This window comes from Pristis pectinata, chromosome 5, assembly GCF_009764475.1.
Source record: "Pristis pectinata isolate sPriPec2 chromosome 5, sPriPec2.1.pri, whole genome shotgun sequence".
NCBI classification, from domain to species: domain Eukaryota; kingdom Metazoa; phylum Chordata; class Chondrichthyes; order Rhinopristiformes; family Pristidae; genus Pristis; species Pristis pectinata.
Window position 1 is genome coordinate 5,061,567 of NC_067409.1, and position 19,393 is coordinate 5,080,959.

Genomic DNA, 19,393 nt, shown 5'->3' on the forward strand with positions numbered 1-19,393 from the left:
TTTTAGGATGAGAGAGGAAACTGGAGCACCCAGAGAAAACTTGCAGTCACAGGGAGAACATGTAAACTCCACACAGACAGGATTGAACTTGGGTCTCTGGTACTGTGAGACAGCAGTTCTACTAACTATGGGTTTCCTCCAGGTGCTCCGGTTTCCTCCCACATTCCAAAGACGTACGGGTTAGGAAGTTGTGGGCATGCTATGTTGGCGCTGGAAGCGTGGCGACACTTGCGGCCTGCCCCCAGAACACTCTACTCAAAAGATGCATTTCACGGTGTGTTTCGACGTACATGTGACTAATAAAGATCTTATCTTATCTTACTCATCATAAAAGGTGATGATTAGATAAACTTTTTTTGTTTACTAAATGCACCAATTGGGCCAAAGGACCTGTTCCCCCGCTGTATTACTCTATGAATCACTGGTAAGGATACTTCTAGACTGTGACTATTGTGATATATAGAATATAAGTCTTAATGAAGATTTCAAACCGAATCTGCATTAAAATCTGCTTCTTGCACCAGTCTATGTAAAAGTTGTCCCAAGTTGGACAGACTGGATTTGGCAACCAGAACGTGTTTATACACCCCTCCTTATTCAATGCCACTTTGCAGAAAACCTTTGTTAAGTCCACATGGGTGACCCTACAATTCTTCATATCATTGCCACTCTAACCTCTCTGTCCTTAGCCTCCTACACTGTTTCAATGATGGACAATGTAATGTTGAGGAACAGCACAACATTTTCCATCTAGGGCTATTGCAGTCCTTGGCATTGGTGGGCAGAAGGTATTGGTATTGGTTTATTATTGTCACTTGTACTGAGGTACAGTGAAAAACGTGTCTTGCAAACTGATTGTACAGGTCAATTCATTACACAGTGCAGTTACATTGAGTTAGTACAGAGTGCATTGATGTAGTACAGGTAAAAACAGTAACAGTACAGAGTAAAGTGTCACAGCTACAGAGAAAGTGCAGTGCAATAAGGTGCAAGGTCACAACAAGGTAGATCATGAGGTCATAGTCCATCTCATCATATAAGGGAATAGTTCAATAGTTTTATCACAGTGGGGTAGAAGCTGTCCTTAAGTCTGGTGGTACGTGCCCTCAGGCTCCTGTATCTCCTACCTGATGGAAGAGGAGAGAAGAGAGAATGACCTGGGTGGGTGGGGTCTTTGATTATGCTGGCTGCTTCACCAAGACAACGAGAGGTAAAGACAGAGTCCAAGGAGCCTGATTAGCTCACATGTTGCTGTGTCAGATTTCACAACCCAGTCTGCTGCTTGGTTAGAAACTGTATCACCATTTATCTGGTCACATGGAGACACAAGGAGGATCTGGATCATCTCTGCAGTCAATTGAGAGAGGAATTCTAAATGGGAAAATGTTACAGGAAAAGATAGAGACAAGGCATATGACTGAGAAAACCAGCTTTACCTTTTCCTTCTTCTCATCTTGGTTACTGCCCTGTGAGCACTTACTCACAGATTCCAAATGTGGACTTCGATCTTCTTCTGCAGCAAGGCTTTCTCTACTTTTCTTTATAGCCCTGTACTCTCTATATAGTTCTGTGAATTCAGAAAGTATAAGTTATCTCTACAGGGCTTTAATTTAATCACAGAATTAACTTACAACATGTTATGCTAAAAATAAGATCTATCCACAACAGATGGCCCTCCTGCAGATAAAATGTGCCAATGGAGACTCTTCACTCTCAAAGTACCAAGACCCAAGATCTAGTATGAAGAGATAGAAGTATGTTTACATCTTCCTTGCAGACACATCACCATGCTTGAAAGGGACCAAACTCAAAACCGGATCCATGACACCAAATATCAGAACTCCTGAAAGAACTAATACATGGGGATTTGTAGGAAAGTAGTATAGTTGATAAATGAGGTGTGATGTCCCACTGGGCCACACAGAATGACCCATGGTTGAAAGTTTTGAAAGTTTTATCCTGCACATGATTCTAACCTCAGTGTTGACAGGATTCACAATTTCATAGATTCAGAGAGTTATACAGCACAGAAACAGGCCCTTCGATCCAACTCGTCCGTGGCGACCAAGGTGCCGATCTACGTTACTCCCATTTTCCTGCGTCTGCCCCATATATCTCTATTCCTTTCCTTTCCGGGTACCTGTCCTAATGCTCTTTTAGTGCTGTGATTGTACACGCCTCCTCTGACAGCTCGTTCTATACACCCACCACCCTCTGTGCGAAAAACTTGCCCCTTAGATTTCCTGTAAATATTTCCCTTTTCACCTATAACCTATAACATTCATAGTCCTTTCAAGCAGAGAATTCCAAAGATTCAGAAGAAATTCCTCATAAGTGGACTCCATATCCTGAGATGCTTCATCAATATTCCTCACTTCTTCATTCCCTAGATAAATAATAGCCTATTAAACATGAAACGTCTGTCTGTACTTATGACTTCTTCATTCCCTAGATAAATAATAGCCTATTAAACATGAAACGTCTGTCCGTACTTATGACCAACATATGAAAGTGCGCAAACAAGGCAATGCATTAACAAAGAGACATGCTTTAAGTGTTCAATTAACGAGAACAGGAGGACAGAGAAATAAAATTTACAAAAGATAATTTGCTGCTTAATTTCTACTCCAGATCTTTGCTGCATGCATTCCCCCCATTCCACAGATTATATATTTGCTTTGAAAGATTCCCTTCACTTACCCCAACTAATCCTCAATTTAAACAAAAACTCAAGTAAAGAATGACTACTTAATCTTTCATTTATTACTTACTTTGTGTCTCCTCCGAAGCACTGGCCACATCCACCTAAATGAGGGAAAAGTTGGGGAACATAAGCTTGCCATGAAGACATGTATGTATGGAAGCATTCCCTTCACATGTGCAACAGAAAACAAATCTCTGCCCCTGTGCTATCACACGCTGTATAGCCCTCACAGAAGCAAGTACTGACCAATGATGAAATTTTATACCAAATAATCTGTCCCAAATCACAACAATCCAAAGGAATTTTGACAGGCTGCGTACAGACAGAACATGGAACAGAATTTGGATAACTATGTAAATTTTGGGGGAAGAGTGTGGAATACACATCAAATGGTAATTATTTTGTAGATTATAATGGGCAGGTCAGAGTGTGGTCAGTTCAGTTCAAAATGGGCAGTGTGACAAGCACAAAGCAAGTGCACAAGGAAGAAGTAATTTTTGAAAATGGAGCAAAAAACTGCAGGTGCTGGAAATCCAAAACAGAAATAAAATGCTGGAAGCACTCAGCAGGTCAGCCAGCATGGGTGAGGATAGAAACACAGTCAACATTTCCAGACAAAGACCCTTCGTTTCTACGTGGCCTTGGTGAGACTGCAGGCAGGGTTCTGTATCAGGATTTGCATTAGCATCGCAATTAAATCACTGGACTATCGATTCAGAGACGTGAATTTGAATCCCATCACACCTGCTCTGGAATTCAAGTAATAAAATAAAATCCAGAATACAAAGACATCAGTAACAATAACCATTAGACCTACTGCATTGTTGCAAAAACCTATTTGGTTTGCTGATGTCCTTCAGAGGAGGAAATCTGCCCATCCCAACCTGGTCTGGCCTATATTTGGCTCCAGATCTACACTCTTAACTACCTCTACAGCTCAGGGCAATAGATGCTAATCACATCCACATCCCGAGAACAAAGAATGTATTATCCCTCAACTTTTCCCTCGTTTAAGGGTACGTGGAGAGTTTGAGAAAGTGGTCTTGCTAAGGTGATTGGATGGATGTGAGCCGGCTCGAGGAGACAATTAGCCTACTCTTGCTCCTTTTTTTATATATATGTATACACACACGATAAAAAACATAAGTTTACACTATTTAAATACCCCAACTACAATTGTAGGATCTGACCTCATCTGGTGTTAAAGGATTCCAAGACAAAAACCGCAGGAAACTTAGAGAGACATACAGTTATACGGCATGGAAGACAGGCCCTTCGGCCCAACTTATCCACGCCAATCAAGGTGTCTTCCTGAGCTAGTGATATTTGCCCGCATTTGTCCCATATCCCTCTAAACCCTTCCTATCCATGAACCTGTCTAAATGTCTTAAATGTTGTATTTGTACCTCTGCCACTTCTTCTGGCAGCTCACTTTATATACCTACCACCCTCTCTGTGAATGGGACCTAATATTAAAGGTGATTGGAGGAAGGTATAAGGGGGATGTCAGGGGTGTTTTTTAACACAGAGAGTGGTGGGTGCATGGAACACACTGCCGGCAGAGGTTGCGAGGGCAGATACATTGGGGACATTTAAAAGACTCTCAGATAGACACATGAATGATAGAGAAATGGGGGGGCGGGGGGGTGGGGAAGAGCTATGTGGGAGAGAAGAGTGAGATCGATCTTAGAGCAGGATATGATGTCGGCACAACATTGTGGGCCAAAGCTCCTGTACTGTGCTGTAATGTTCTATGTTTATGTTTAAAATGTTTCCCCTCAGGTCCCTTTTAAGTCTTTCCCCTCTCACCTTAGATCTACATTCTCCAGTTTTAGACTCCCATGCCCTGGGAAAAGACTGTGAACATCTACCTTATATATGTCCCTTATGATCTTATGAAGTGTGAAGGTCACACTTCAGCCTCCTACACTCCAGAGAAAAAAGTCCCAGCCCATCCAGTCTCTCCTTATAACTCAAGCCCTCCAGTCCCGGCAACATACTTGTGAATCTTTTCTACACCCTTTTCAGCTTAATGAGATCCTTCCTATAACCAGGCGACCAGAACTGCACACAATGCTCTAAGTGCGGTCTCACCAACATCTTGTATGGCCGTAACATAATGTCCCAACTCCTGTACTCAATGCCCTGACCAACGAAGGCAAGCGCGCCAAATGCCTTCTGTGTCACCACTTTCATGGAACTATGTATTTATACCCCTTGTGGCAATGCATCTAATTCTGGGGGTGGTGTGGCCTCTACAGGCCAGATGGAGAGCTGGGACCAATGTCCTCAATACTAGGGTTCGTCAGTGTGGGGGGAGGTGGTTCAAAATTATTTGACGAGATACTGGAATCTGGAGTCCAAGACCCTCAGAACCTCTAACTTGATCAGAAGAAATTCTGGTGGGTTTTTAAGGGTTGACATTTTGGGCACAATACCTACCTTATTTGGCTTGCGCTTATGTTCCTCAAAGAACAAAGTTTCCCACTTCTTCAGCAGAAGTTTTAGCTCATCGTGTCGATCCATCCCCCCCTGCAACCACCTTCACAGATCTCTCTCCTGCACCATGTGACATATCTCTGCAGAGGAGAAAAAGAATATTTAATGTCAAATATCCATTATGCAATTTTTAGCAAGTTTAGGTGTGGGAAATTGAAAATTTATCTGATGGTTAAAAAGCTGTTTTCCATTTTTGATAAACATTCCACTACAGGTGCCTCGATGAATGGGTCTGCATGTGTAATGTGGAGCTAATCACAATCCACCTCATTATGGTCTTGCACCTTATTGTCTGCCTGACTGCGTTTTCTCTGTAACTGTAACACATTATTCTACATTCTGTTATTGTTTTTCCCTTGTATTATCTCAATGAACTGATGGATGAAATGACCTGTATGGATGGGATGCAAAACAAATTTTTTCACTGTACCTCGGCACATGTGACCATAATAAACCAATTCAGCAATTAGTTTAATTTTAATTTACATGTATTCAAGGCTAGGGCAACAGAGCTGTCTCCAAACCTGGACTCAGCAACCTTCAGCAAAAAGCAAACCACTGGAGAAATTCGGCCAGTCAGGCAGCATCCACGGAGGGAAGAGGTCAGTCAATGTTTCAGGTCGTGACCTTTCTTCACCTGGAGTCCAAACATCGACTGTCCATTTCCCTCCACAGATGCTGCCTGACCCACTGAGTTCCTCCAGCAGTTTGTTTTTTTTGCTCCAGAGTCCGGCATCTGCAATCTCTTGGTCAGTGTCATACAGCACAGAAACAGGCCCTTTGGCCCAACTGGTCCATGCTGACCATCTAAGCTGGTCCCATTTGTCTGCGTTTGGCCCACATCCCTCTAAACCTTTCCTATCCATGTACCTGTCCAAGGACCAGAAGCAGGTTTATTATCACTGACTTATATGACCTAAAATTTGTCGTTTTCTGGCAGCAGTACAGTGCAAATACATAAAATTACTATAAATTATAAAATAAATAAATAGTGCTAAACAAAAAGGAACAATGAGGTAGCATTCATGGACTATTCAGAAATCTGATAGCAGAGGGGAAGAAGCTGTTCCTGAATCGTTGAGTGTGGGTCTTCAGGCTCCTGTATCTGCTCCCCAATGGTAGTAACGAGAAGAGGGCATGTCCTGGATGGTGAGGGTCCTTAATGATGGATGCCACCTTCTTTTAAAACTACCTTTTCCCAGTTGATCTAGATCCTATTGCAACCTTAGAGAAATTTCTTCACCACACCACCTGTCACAAACCAGCAGCAAAAGAAACACACTCTGTACCATAAGAGCCCATCCTTTCCTTGGCCAGTTTGAACTCACAGCAACCTTTTCAAAATGTTGGAAATACTGATCAACCTGATCTTCTTCAAACGGAGGGACTAATCGAACATCCCTGCTGGTTGAAAAACCATCATCAGAATAAGATTCCAAACTCCTACGCTTCATTTGTAACTCATGCTGCCTCTGTTTTTCCTTCTCCTCACTATCCAGCTCCATCCTCTTCAATTCCATCTGCTTCATTGCTAGATCAGCCTCTATCTTCATCTGAGTTAGCTTTTGTTCGGCCTCTATCTTTAACTGGGTCTGTTCTCGTTCGGCCTCTAATTTCTTTTGCTCTCGTTCAGCCTCTAATCTCTTTTGTTCTCGTTCGGCCTCTATTTTTAACTGGGTTTGTTCTCGTTCAGCCAACTGCACCTGTGCCTCAGAAATTGCTATTTCACTGCCAGGAAACTGTTTTAACACTTCCTTCTCAAACACCTTCTTTTCCACATAATGGCCAGCTATCAGTCTCTGAATATCTGCCTTTCTCATAGACTGCTTTACTTCTGTAAGGTTTAACCTTGTAGCAATCTTTATTAAATCATCCTTTTTCGCCACCTCCAATCCCTTTTGGGTTGGTGACTCCAAAAATGCCTTAATATCCATTGCTGCTGGTTTCCACACACACAAGCCAATTAAAAAGAATTTATCAGACCTCCCTCAACAATCTTTGGATTGAATCCCGAACAAATCTCGTTAACCTTGGGAACTATCCCGGACCAGCCCCCAATTCTGTCACAAACCAGCAGCAAAAGAAACACACTGAGCATGATTTAGTGTTAAAAACTATTTTATTAATCACTACTTATGATAATACATAAAATAAAAGTAAAAATGTTAGTATGTTAGAATTCAAAAATGTTAAACCTCGAACGTTAACCCCAAAACTAAACTCTTCGTGTGTGTGTGTGACAAAGTCCAAAACTCCCAGTTCCGGAATGGTTCTTAAAGTTCAGTTCCGCAAGCCATAAGGTGAAACATGAGCAAGGGCTTCTTCAACAACCACCGTTGTCTGAAGATAAGATGTAGATGTAGAAAAACATAGAGAGAGTACATACGAAATCCAAATGTTCCACGATGGAACCCAAACGACACTTCAGGGTTTACTCGGTAGTGACTTCCTCACCCCGAAAAGCATCCGAACCGTGGTCGTCCACACACAAATACCTGTTTCCTTCTACAGGTCAGCAACAAAGTGAACTCCACCGGATTACTTCCAACTTCCATACATGGATTTCAGTGGCAAACACAGTTATTGTTTCTCATCTATCGATAGAGAAAACAAGCAGGCTGGTGTCTCTCTCCCTTCTCTCTCTCTCCTTCTTCTTCTTCTTACTTCTTCAACAACGTCATTATGTCCTTTATCTTCTATTGACGTAAGCACGCCCCACACACACATACACACACACTCTCTATCTTAAAGGGACTTTCACTGAGTCCGTAACACACCAATTTTGGTGTCATCCCCAAACTTACTAATCATGCCACGTACATTCTCATCTTCCAAACAAGACAAACAACAGTGGACCCAGCACACACCCTGCAGCACACCAGTGATTACAGGTCTCCAATCTGAAAAACAACTCTCCACTACCACCTTCTGACTCCTACTACCAAGCTGATTTTGCATCCAGTTGTCCAGCCCACCCATGTCGTCTTACCTTCCGGATCAGCCTACCCTGCGGGACCTTGTCAAAATTTGTATTTGTTTTCCACTAGGAGGGTAAGGATCTACCTTGTTGTGACCTTACACCTTATTGCACTACACTTCCTCTGTAGCTGTGACACTTTACTCTGTACTGTTATTGTTTTTACCTGTACTACATCAATGCACTCTGTACTAACTCAATGTAACTGCACTGTGTAATGAATTGATCTGTACGATCAGTTTGTAAGACAAGTTTTTCACTGTACCTCGGTACAAGTGACAATAATAAACCAATACCAATCATAGAACAGTACAGCACTGGACAGGCCATTCAGCCCATGATGTTGTGCCGATCACTACATAATTCCATATATTATTTAACAGAAGCACATTACACTTCATTGAAAAAGAATTTTAAAATAAAGATTAAATATATTTCTAAAATGATGAAAATGAAGACTACTTTAAAAATGATTAACAAGATTGAGAACATGAGAAAATGCTTTAAATTCACAAATCAGGCATCCGAGAGAAAAAAAAATTCCAGACTGCTCTACATTCGCAGTGATTGGAAACTTAAAACAATATTTAGTGAAGTTAATCAGAAAATTAAAGGCAACCAGGGGAACCATTTCCCTGCAGCGTCCGCGCGTCACCTGTCACTCCGTCGGCATGGCAACGGGCCGGAGGAGCGCCACTGCGCCTGCGCGGCTCATTCCCTCCCCTCTCGCCGGCCGCGGGCAGGAGGAAACGCGACGGTGGACAGAACCGGAGGAGCCAGTGCGGGGAGCGAGAAGGTGGGGCCGGTTTGTTATCCCTCCGCGCCGGCAATTCCTCCGTAAAATTCCCGCCTGGAGGTGAAAACGCGGCGACACTTACCGGCAGCCGGGGCGGGACGCTGCTGCCGCCACCGCCGCTCGAGCGCGGGCTCCGACTCGAGCTTCCCGCCTCCCCGCCTCCCCACGTCACGTGACGCGAGGCGCCGCCCACTTGTCCCTCCTCCTCCTCCTCTGGGTCCAAACGCTCGGACGTCCTGCCCGACAGCACCTTCAGCAGAAGGACCACACCACCTCCTCAAGGGCAATTAGGGATCAGCAATACTTGCCAACCACATGCACATTCTGGAAAATGTAATACATTTTTAAATGTACCTCCACCACAACCCTCTGCTTTCTACAGGCGAGCCAATTCTGAATCCACACAGCCAAGCCTCCCTGGATCCCATGCCCTCAGACCTTAGGGTACCATGTGGAACCTTGTCAAATGCCTTACTAAAATCCATGTAGACCCCATCTACTGCACTACCCTCGTCAATCTGCCTGGTCACCTCCTCAAAGAACACTATCAGGCTTGTGAGACATGATCTGCCCTTCACAAAACCACATTGGCTGTCCCTGATCAGACCATGATTCTCCAAATGCCCATAGATCCTATCTCTAAGAATCCTTTCCAACAGCTTGCCTGCCACAGACATAAGGCTCACTGATCTATAATTCCCTGGACTATCCCTACTACCTTTTTTGAATAAGGGGACATTTTAAAAATACCTGCGGGTTCCCTATATTTCCCTTCAACCGTTCGCTTCTTAAACCAACCGGCAAAACCCTAATCACCACTACAGTCTAGCAACACCATGACCACTCTGATCACTGCACTAAAGTGGATTTCGTTTTATTTTGTTCTAATTTTTTTTCTTGTAAAAACTGTGTATAATTCTTCTGGATGCTGCTCACATGATGCTGTGTACCTGCAAGTAAGTTTTTCATTGCATCTGTGCATACATGTACTCGTGAGTATGACAATAAACTCGACTTTGACTTTGGGTGATTGGGTCTCTACTTCTTCCACTCTGTGAGTTTCAGACCTCTATCACATCTAATCTTGGGCAATTTCTCTGTAACTGTAACACTATATTCTGTATTCAGTTGTTTAATTTCCCTTGTACTACCTCCAGGCGCTGATGTGATGAAATGAGCTTTATGGATGGCACATAAAACACAATTTTTCCCTGTATTTCAGTACATGTTACAATAATAAACTAATTTACCAATTACTTAAAATGCAGAAATGCTGATTATTTGAAATCATTGAACTTGATGTTGAGTCTAGAAAGCTGTAACATAGTAGTCGGAAGATGAGGTGTTCCTCCAGGCTTTCATTAGGGTGGTGTAAAAGGACAGGACAAAGAGGTGGGACTGAGAGTGACATGGATAATGAGAGGATGGGGAGCTTGGGGTCTGGCTTACAGACTGGTTGACTGCTTTACATTCAGTCTGCATTTCATTTCCATAATGTACAGGAAACCACATCTGTACACTAAATTAATAGGTCTTGATGGTTGGCACAAACACGATGGGCCAACAGCTCTGTTTCTGTGCTGTATGATGCTCAGTACAAGTAATTGCTGCTCCACATGGAAAGAGTGCTTGGGCCCTGGACAGTGAGAAGGGAGGAGGTAAATGGGCAGGTGTTTCACTGGGGAGGTGACTTGAGAAGAGAAGTGAGCTTTGAGGAAAGTGGAGGAGTGAACTAGAACTTCTGGGACAGAATTGTTCTTTTGGAATGCTGAAAGGGGTAGAATGGGAAAGGTGGAGGGGTCCGATATTGGAAGGGTGATCAGGTGGAAAGTGAAGACAAGGGTTTTAGAAGTGGGAAATGGGAAGAGCAGGAGTGCAGGAAACGGAATGGACATGGGCACAGTTGCTGTAAACTGCAACTGTAAATTCATGATAGAGGAAACAGAAAGTCCACATCATGTCTGGGTCAGTTGGTTAGACTATTGGTTCAATGGTGCCTTTAAAATGACCACTCAGTTTGTAAAAATAATTTTATTTTTAAAAATACAGCCATCAACATGCTGTTCCTGAATTCCATGTACACTGCAGCCTCCATCAGAAACAAGGCCTTAAGCACTCCTCGATTTCCTTATGCCTTGCTATTTTTGTCCTGGGTCTTCTATGATTGTCTGCCTGTCCTGTGTGTTTCTTCAGACTTCAGAACTTTTTAAATCCTTCCATTGTAGTTCCTTGGTCCTGGAAGCTGATTTCTAACCCGTTCCCCATGCAGATTTATTTTTATTCCTTGTGTTTGATACAAATTATTTTTAAAGCATCCCTGCTTCCTCACTTCTAACAGCACTTCCTGTTCTGATGTGGAATCTTTTAGACAAATTTATACATAGTTTGAGAAGCAATTTTGCTCGTACTGCCATATTTAAGATCTTCCAGAATAATTTTATTCCTACTCCTGATTTGCCTATAAATTTCCTCCTACAGTTTGTCTCCGCTGTTGTAAAGGTTTGTCTCCTTGTATGTTGTGCTTTCAATTTAATGAAAAGGCAGTTGTTGAGGAGGTCAATAAATATCTCTCAGTTCTGCTTCTCCACATGCTGAAGAGCCTAACATATTACCAGACATCTCTAATAATACATCAGTACCTCAGTTACTTTCCTTACAGTGTGAATGTGATCACGAACCAGAGCTAAAGACACTACGCCCATTATTACTTAATTAATTATTACTTAATTTATCCCTCCCACGACCTATTTGTCCCACTGCCGTCTGACTGTACAACTACTAGACTGTACAACAGTTTTCTCCCCCCAGGCTCCTGAATACCCTGGAGACAGTTTCAGACAAATGCCGAGTCAAAAGCCCTAGTTTGCACAACAGTGTATAAGAACTTTGGCTGCTGCTGAACATGTTTATACAATTAGTGTAACACACTGAGTTCTGTATTTTCTTCGTCTAACTCGGTTTTGCACTAATGCTGCACTAAACTGTATTCTGTATATACCGTTTTTTGCACTATTTGTACTTGCACAATTTTTTTGTCTGCATTTATTATATGTGCTCTGTTCTATGTACGTCCTCTGTTGTGTGAGTCTGGGGGATACGACATTTCGTTCCTCCATGTGGTTTTATCGCATATGGGTGAATGACAATAAAGTAACTTGAACTTGAAAGGTGCAAGTTGATCATTATTTTACTCATCCAAGATGTGGTGACTGCAATATGACTGACAGGACACAATGCATTACAGTTACTCATCTAAGCTAATTTGACGGTACCTCCCAAACCCCCAACCTCTACCAGCAATGGACACCACAGGGGCAACAGCAAGCGGAGGTTGCTGTGCCCCCTGTTTCAGCCCAGCATGACCCCAGGTTCAATCCCAACCTCTGGTGTTGATGGTGTGGAGTTTGCATGTTCTCCCTGTGACCATGTGGGTTTCCTCCCACATCCCAAAGATATGCGGGTTGGTAGATTAACTGGCACTGTAAATAGCCCCCAGTGGTAGAATCTGAAGAGTGAGGATGGGGGAGAAATATGAGAGGAATATGTGGACAATAAAATGGAATTAGTGGAAGTTTACTGTAAATGGGTGCTTGCTAATGCAGAATCAGTGGGTGAATGCACTGTTTTGGAGTGGTACGAAGCTAGGACAAGGGCAGCAGGTGCAAGGAAACACTACCAACTAATTCCACACCAGACATACTTGGAAATATATCACTGTTCTTTCATTATCACTACGTCTAATTTCTGAAACTTCCTGCCTAATGGCACTGAGGGAGCACCTTCACCAAAAGGACTGCGGCACTTCAAGAAGGAAGCTCACCATCACCTTCTCAAGGAGAATTAGGGATGGGCAAATAAATACTTGCCTTCCCAGTGAAGCCCACACAGCAAAAAATGAATACATAAAAAAAGTTTCCAAATCCCCACTTACCTCATTTTATTTTGGTGTCACTATATGTTATATACAGTATGGCAATGGGATACAATCAGTGAGTTTACTGCTTTGCTGATGAGGGACGTAGGAATGAGTCAGTTGAATGGGCTGATTTTGTTTGTTCAATACATCCCACACGGTTGGGTCCTCCATTTCATTTGCAGATTTTGTTGAACGTTCTGTTTTGCAGCTGATCCAAGTATTCTCTCCACACACGCCTCTCTCCAGTTCTACTTCAGGATTTCTCTATACTGCCAGTAATATCAGAATAGTCACATAATTTCTTAAAACCTTGGAAAACTGGAATGTGTTGTCACATTTACCAGGTGAGCAGTCCATTAATGTGTTAATCTGTCGATTTCTCCCCCCATAGAACCATAGAACCATACAGCACAAAACAGGCCCTTCGGCCCACCGTGTCGTGCCGTCCATCAGACCACCCTCACACTACCTAACCCCTTCCTCCCGCATATCCCTCTATCTCACGTTCCTCCATATGCCTATCCAACAAGCTCTTGAACCTGTTCAATGTATCTGCCTCCACCACCACCCCAGGCAGTGCATTCCATGCACCAACCACTCTCTGGGTGAAAAACCTCCCTCTGACATCTCCCCTGAACCTCCCACCCATAACCTTAAAGCCATGACCTCTCGTCTTGAGCATTGGTGCCCTGGGAAGGAGGCGCTGACTGTCTACTCTATCTATTCCTCTCAATATCTTATATACCTCTATCATGTCTCCTCTCATCCTCCTCCTTTCCAGTGAATAAAGCCCTAGCACCTTAAGCCTCTCCTCATATTCAATACCCTCCAATCCAGGCAGCATCCTGGTAAATCTCCTCTGCACCCTCTCCAATGCCTCCACATCCTTCCTATAATGAGGCGACCAGAACTGAACACAGTACTCTAAATGTGGCCTAACTAGAGTTTTGTAAAGCTGCATCATAACCTCGCGGCTCTTAAACTCAATCCCGCGACTTATGAAAGCCAACATCCCATTGACCTTCTTTACTGCTCTTTCCACCTGTGAGGCAACTTTCAACGAACTGTGAATATGAACCCCCAGATCCCTCTGCTCCTCCACACTGCCAAGTACCTTGCCGTTTACCCTGTACTCTGCCCTGGAGTTTGTCCTTCCAAAGTGTACCACCTCACACTTCTCCGGATTGAACTCCATCTGCCACTTGTCAGCCCAGCTCTGCATCCTATCAATATCCCTCTGTAAGCTCCGACAGCCCTCCACACTATCCACAACACCGCCTATCTTAGTGTCGTCTGCAAACTTACTAACCCAGCCCTCCACCCCCTCATCTAAGTCATCTATAAATATCACAAAAAGTAGAGGTCCCAGAACCGATCCCTGCGGGACACCACTAGTCACTGCCTTCCAATCCGAGGGCACTCCTTCCACCACAACCCTCTGCTTTCTACATGCAAGCCAATTCCTAATCCACACAGCCAAGCTTCCTTGGATCCCTCGGCCTCTGACCTTCTGAAGAAGCCTACCATGAGGAACCTTATCAAATGCCTTACTAAAATCCATGTAAACCACATCCACCACACTGCCCTCATCGATCTTCCTGGTCACCTCCTCAAAGAACTCTATCAGGCTTGTGAGGCAAGATCTTCCCTTCACAAAGCTATGCTGGCTGTCCCTAATCAGTCCATGATTCTCTAGGTGTTCATAAATCCTATCCCTTAGAATCCTTTCTAACAGCTTACCCACCCCCTCCCAAGACAAGTTTTCCCATTGACTGGCTCCACCTCTTGCCCTATGTTGTCTTGACTGTTATTCTTGGCTGAGGTGTAAGTGTCACTTCTGCCACTCATGGGACTTCTGAGTTGACTGGTCTTGTAATTGAGACAGAAGCAAACTGCCAACTTGACCTGTTTGCTCATTGGGATAAGGCTTTTTCTCGCCGTTATTTTAATTGCTGTACTGGACTTCATCTATACCCAAGCTGTTGTGATCCTGGGTTGACCTGATTAAATCTATAATTAGCAGCTGTTTTCCGATAGTGCTCTAAATCCTTCACTGCCTGCTTCTGACTAATTTGCTTGGATTTCTTATTTCATTTTCACTGTCTGCTCACATTCTGATTAGTTAACCTGGTGCTGTTATCTGTGTACCGTCTGTGAGGCTGACCTCTGGCTTTCCGTTTAAGCATTTGTATACTAACTCTATGATATTGTTTTGCTATAATTTGAATTTAGAATTGACTTAGTCAATCTGTGGAACCCATTCTGAGAGGGTGGGCAAGGATATTTGTCTGTTGGTGAAAAACTAAAGGTTATCAGTCGGTGTTTTTATCTGAAACCTATCTTGCTGAATTAACTTTTCAATCTCTTATTGCAAGTACATTATGTGAATGTTAATAACGTTTGTGTTTCTGTGGAGCCAAGACCTAGTAAAATTGATTTTATTTTGTAGAGTTTAAGTCCTGCTTTTCTTAGGTTATGTTTTCAGTTCAATATTGGTTTACACAATATAAGAGCACAAGGTCACAGGGAGAGACAAATGAGGAATGGGAATGATCAGAATGCTCTGGGAATTGACATGGAATTGATGGGCTGAATGCCACCTTCTGTATCAAAAGGAAATATGAGAAATTGAGCCGACGACTGGGGCTTCATAAATAAAATCAGTAAATGCTAGAAACAGTCAGCAAGTCAGGCAGAATCTGTGGAGAGAGGAGCCAAGGTAAGCCTTCAGGGAGCAGGAGTGGGCCTGCTTTGTCATTTAGTAACATCATGGGTGATCTAATCTTGGCCTATATCCCTTCACTGATTTGTAATTTAAATACCTGTCAGCCCCCACATTTAATATTTTCAATGACTCTACCCCCACCCCCCAGCTCTCTGGAGCAGAGAATTCATGACTCTTTGAGAGATTAAACTCCTCCTCATCTCGATCCAAAACAGACAACCCCCCTCATTCTGAAACTATACTCCTGTGTTCCCACTAGGGGAAACTCCCTTCCTGTTAATCCCCTTCAGAAGCTTCAGTGTTTCAATAAGATCATCACTCATTGTCGTACACTCCAAGGAGTATAGGCCCAACCTTTCATCCAGGTGATCAGCACTGTTCCCAATGTAAGTACATCCATCCTTGAAATTATGGAGCTCACAACTGCATGTAGTACTCCAGGTGTGGTCTCACCAGCACTCTGTAAAGTTTCACTAAACCTTCCCTATATTTATACTCCATACCCCTTGGAACGAAGGCTAACATTCCATTAGTCTTCCTAATTATCTGCTGGACCTGAAACTATCCTTCTGTGCTTCATAGAGAATCATAGAACAGTACAGTACAAGCCATGGCCAAGAAAGCTCACCAGCGCCTCTACTTCCTCAGGAGGCTAAAGAAATTTGGTTTGTCCCCTTTGACTCTCACCAACTTTTACAGATGCACTATAGAGAGCATGTATCATGGCTTGGTACGGCAACTGCTCTGCCCAGGACTGCAAGAAACTGCAGAGAGTTGTGGACACAGCCCAGCACATTACGGACACCAGCCTCCCCTCCTTGGACTCTGTCTTTACCTCTCTCTGTCTTGGTGAAGCAGCCAGCATAATCAAAGACCCCACCCACCCGGGACATTCTCTCTTCTCTCCTCTTCCATCGGGTAGAAGATACAGGAGCCTGAAGGCACGTACCACCAGACTTAAGGACAGCTTCTACCATGATAAGACTATTGAACGGTTCCCTTATACTATGAGATGGACTATGACCTCACGATCTACCTTGTTTGACCTCGCACCTTATTGCACTGCAGACACTTTACTCTGTACTGTTATTGTTTTTACCTGTACTACATCAATGCACTCTGTACTGACTCAATGTAACTACACTGCGTAAATGAATTGACCTGTATGATCAGTTTGTAAGACAAGTTTTTCCACTGTACCTCAGTACAAGCGACAATAATAAACCAATACAATACAGGCCCTTCGGCCCACAATGTTGCGCTGACCTTTAAACCTCACCTAAGACTATCTAACCCCTTCCTCCCACATATCCCTCTATTTTAAATTCCTCCATATGCTTATCTAGCAATCTCTTGAATTTGACCAATGTACCTGCCTCCACCACCGCCCCAGGCAGCACATTCCATGCCCCAACCACTCTCTGGGTAAAAAATCTTCCTCTGATATCTCCCTTGAACTTCCCACCCATTACTTTAAAGCCATGCCCTCTTGTATTGAGCATTGGTGCCCTGGGAAAGAGATGCTGGCTGTCTATCTATTCCACTTAATATTTTGTATACCTCTATCATGCCTCCTCTTATCCTCCTTCTCTCCAAAGAGTAAAGCCCTAGCTCCCTTAGTCTCCCCTCATAATGCATACTCTCTAAACCAGGCAGCATCCTGGTAAATCTCCTCTGCACCCTTTCCAGCGCTTCCTATAATGAGGCGACCAGAACTGAACACAGTGCTCTAACCAGAGCTTAGAGTTCATGTACTAGATCCTTTTGTATTGCAACATTTTGTAGTCCCACTCCATTCAAATTATAATTTGCCTTTTCAATCTTTCTCCCAAAGTGGATAAACTTACAATTTCCAAAATTATACACCATTTACTGAATTCATGCCCACTCAATCCATTGATTTACCTCTGCAGGTGTTTTGTGTCCTCCTCTTAGCTTGCTAACCCCATTTATCTTGAATATCAACAAATCTGACCACAGTATACTCAATCCCTTCAGCCAAGTGATTAATATAGATTATAATTTGTTGAAGCTGATCCCTATGGCACCCCACCAGGCACTGATTGCCAATTCAAAAATGGTTCATTTATCCTATTTTCCTCTATTGACCACTGCCCATCCATGCCAATATTAACCCCAACACCACATGGACCTATCTTGTGCAATACCCTTTTATACATCTTATTAAAGACCACCTCCAAATCCAAATATACTACATCTACTGGTTCCCTTTTATTTTACATCCATTGCTCCAGTAAATTTATCCAACATGATTTCCCTCTCGTAAATTCCTATTCACGCCACTTAATTGTCCAACAATATCCTAAATATCCAGCAGTCCCCTAATGATGGATGTTGGGCTAACTGACCTATAGTTTTTTGCCATCTATATCCCTCCCTCCTTCCTTGAAAAGTGATGTTACATTTGAGGTTTTCCAATCTTCTGATATCTCTCCAGGATCCAGGGAATTTTGGCAGATTACAACCAACACATCTACAATTGCTGGGGCCACACTCTAAGACCTAGGGGACTTGGTACTTTTTTTTTCCTTGTGTAAGAGATTGTTTTAATTTGCTCCCTCCCTATAACCCCTTGAAGTTCATTTATTATTGGGGTGTTGTTAGTACATGAAGACCAATGCAAATAAACACTTTGTATCTCTGCCATTTCTCCATTTCCCATTATTAATTACTCAGCCTCATATAATGAGTATTTTATCCAGTACATTTGTGCAGGATCCTACTTGCAAGGATCTGGTAGCAACTGACAAGATTTACAAAAAATTATAACACTTAATATAACCAAAATGTCCCATGGGGCTACAGTAAGTCAGCAAACACATGGGGCGTTGTGAACAGATCGTGGTGCAAGTCTGGACTGACAGCAGCTTACAAAAATCAAAAGAACTGATGCTGACAGATGCTGCATCTTCCACACGAGAGGTAACACCTATCCTTACACCTCTTCCCACCATCCAGAGATCCAAACACGTGAAGCGCTGATTCACTTTAGTTTTCTACCATCTAGTGTACTGCGTTCAGTGTTCACTATGTGGTCTCTACATTGTAGAAAACAAACACTGATTGGGGGATTACTTTGCAAACACATGCACTCAGTCTACAGGAGTGACCCTGACCTTCCAGTTGCTTGCCACTTTAATTCACCATCCCATTCTCACTCTGATCTGCAGCTGTGGCCTCCTGCAAGGCCCAATGTCGGCTCAAGGAACACCTCATCTTGCATCTGGGCAGGCTGAAGCCTTCTGGACTCCATATTCAATTTCCACCTTCAGGTAGCTCACTCTTTGTCTGTATCAGAACCGACAATTTCTGCCCATTATCATTACATATAGTCTGGTTTGCTGGGCATGTCCCTCACAACACATCACACAAAGAAACAATGTGCTAGTAACTTCCCCCATAACCCATTTGGACATACCCTATCAGAGATACTTCCTTTGATCTACACATTCCTCCCCTGCTTTCTCTCCTACTGAAAAATAACTTGTTTTTCTCCCTATCCTAGTCCTGATAAAAAAAATTCTGGACCTGAAACATTAACTGCTTCTCTTTCCACAGATGCTGCCTGAACTGCTGAGTGTTTACGGCGTTTTCTGTTTTTAATCACAGGTGGCAGCTTTTTGATTTTACATTGGTAATGATTTCATCCAGCTGAATGAGGTGTTGATGGAGGTTTGGGGTTTGGATGTTAACTCTGAAATTCTGACTCATTGTTGCCTGCACGTACAATTCTCTGAAATCAATTTAGCACTCTT

The 19,393-nt window shown here is 43.1% G+C and overlaps 1 protein-coding gene across 1 annotated transcript in view; it reads right to left on the reverse strand.

The window, feature by feature from the left end:
• The window catches only part of recql4 (RecQ helicase-like 4), a 68,520-nt gene extending 59,370 nt beyond the window's left edge, over window positions 1-9,150 (reverse strand). Inside the window, exons 1-4 of the mRNA XM_052016991.1 lie at window positions 9,059-9,150; window positions 5,147-5,283; window positions 2,772-2,805; window positions 1,437-1,567 (exon numbers count right to left, since the gene is read on the reverse strand). Coding sequence (XP_051872951.1) covers window positions 1,437-1,567; window positions 2,772-2,805; window positions 5,147-5,230 — 249 coding nt within the window. The 5' untranslated portion in view covers window positions 5,231-5,283; window positions 9,059-9,150. The remainder of the gene's footprint in view (window positions 1-1,436; window positions 1,568-2,771; window positions 2,806-5,146; window positions 5,284-9,058) is intronic.
• Window positions 9,151-19,393: the final 10,243 nt, after the last annotated feature.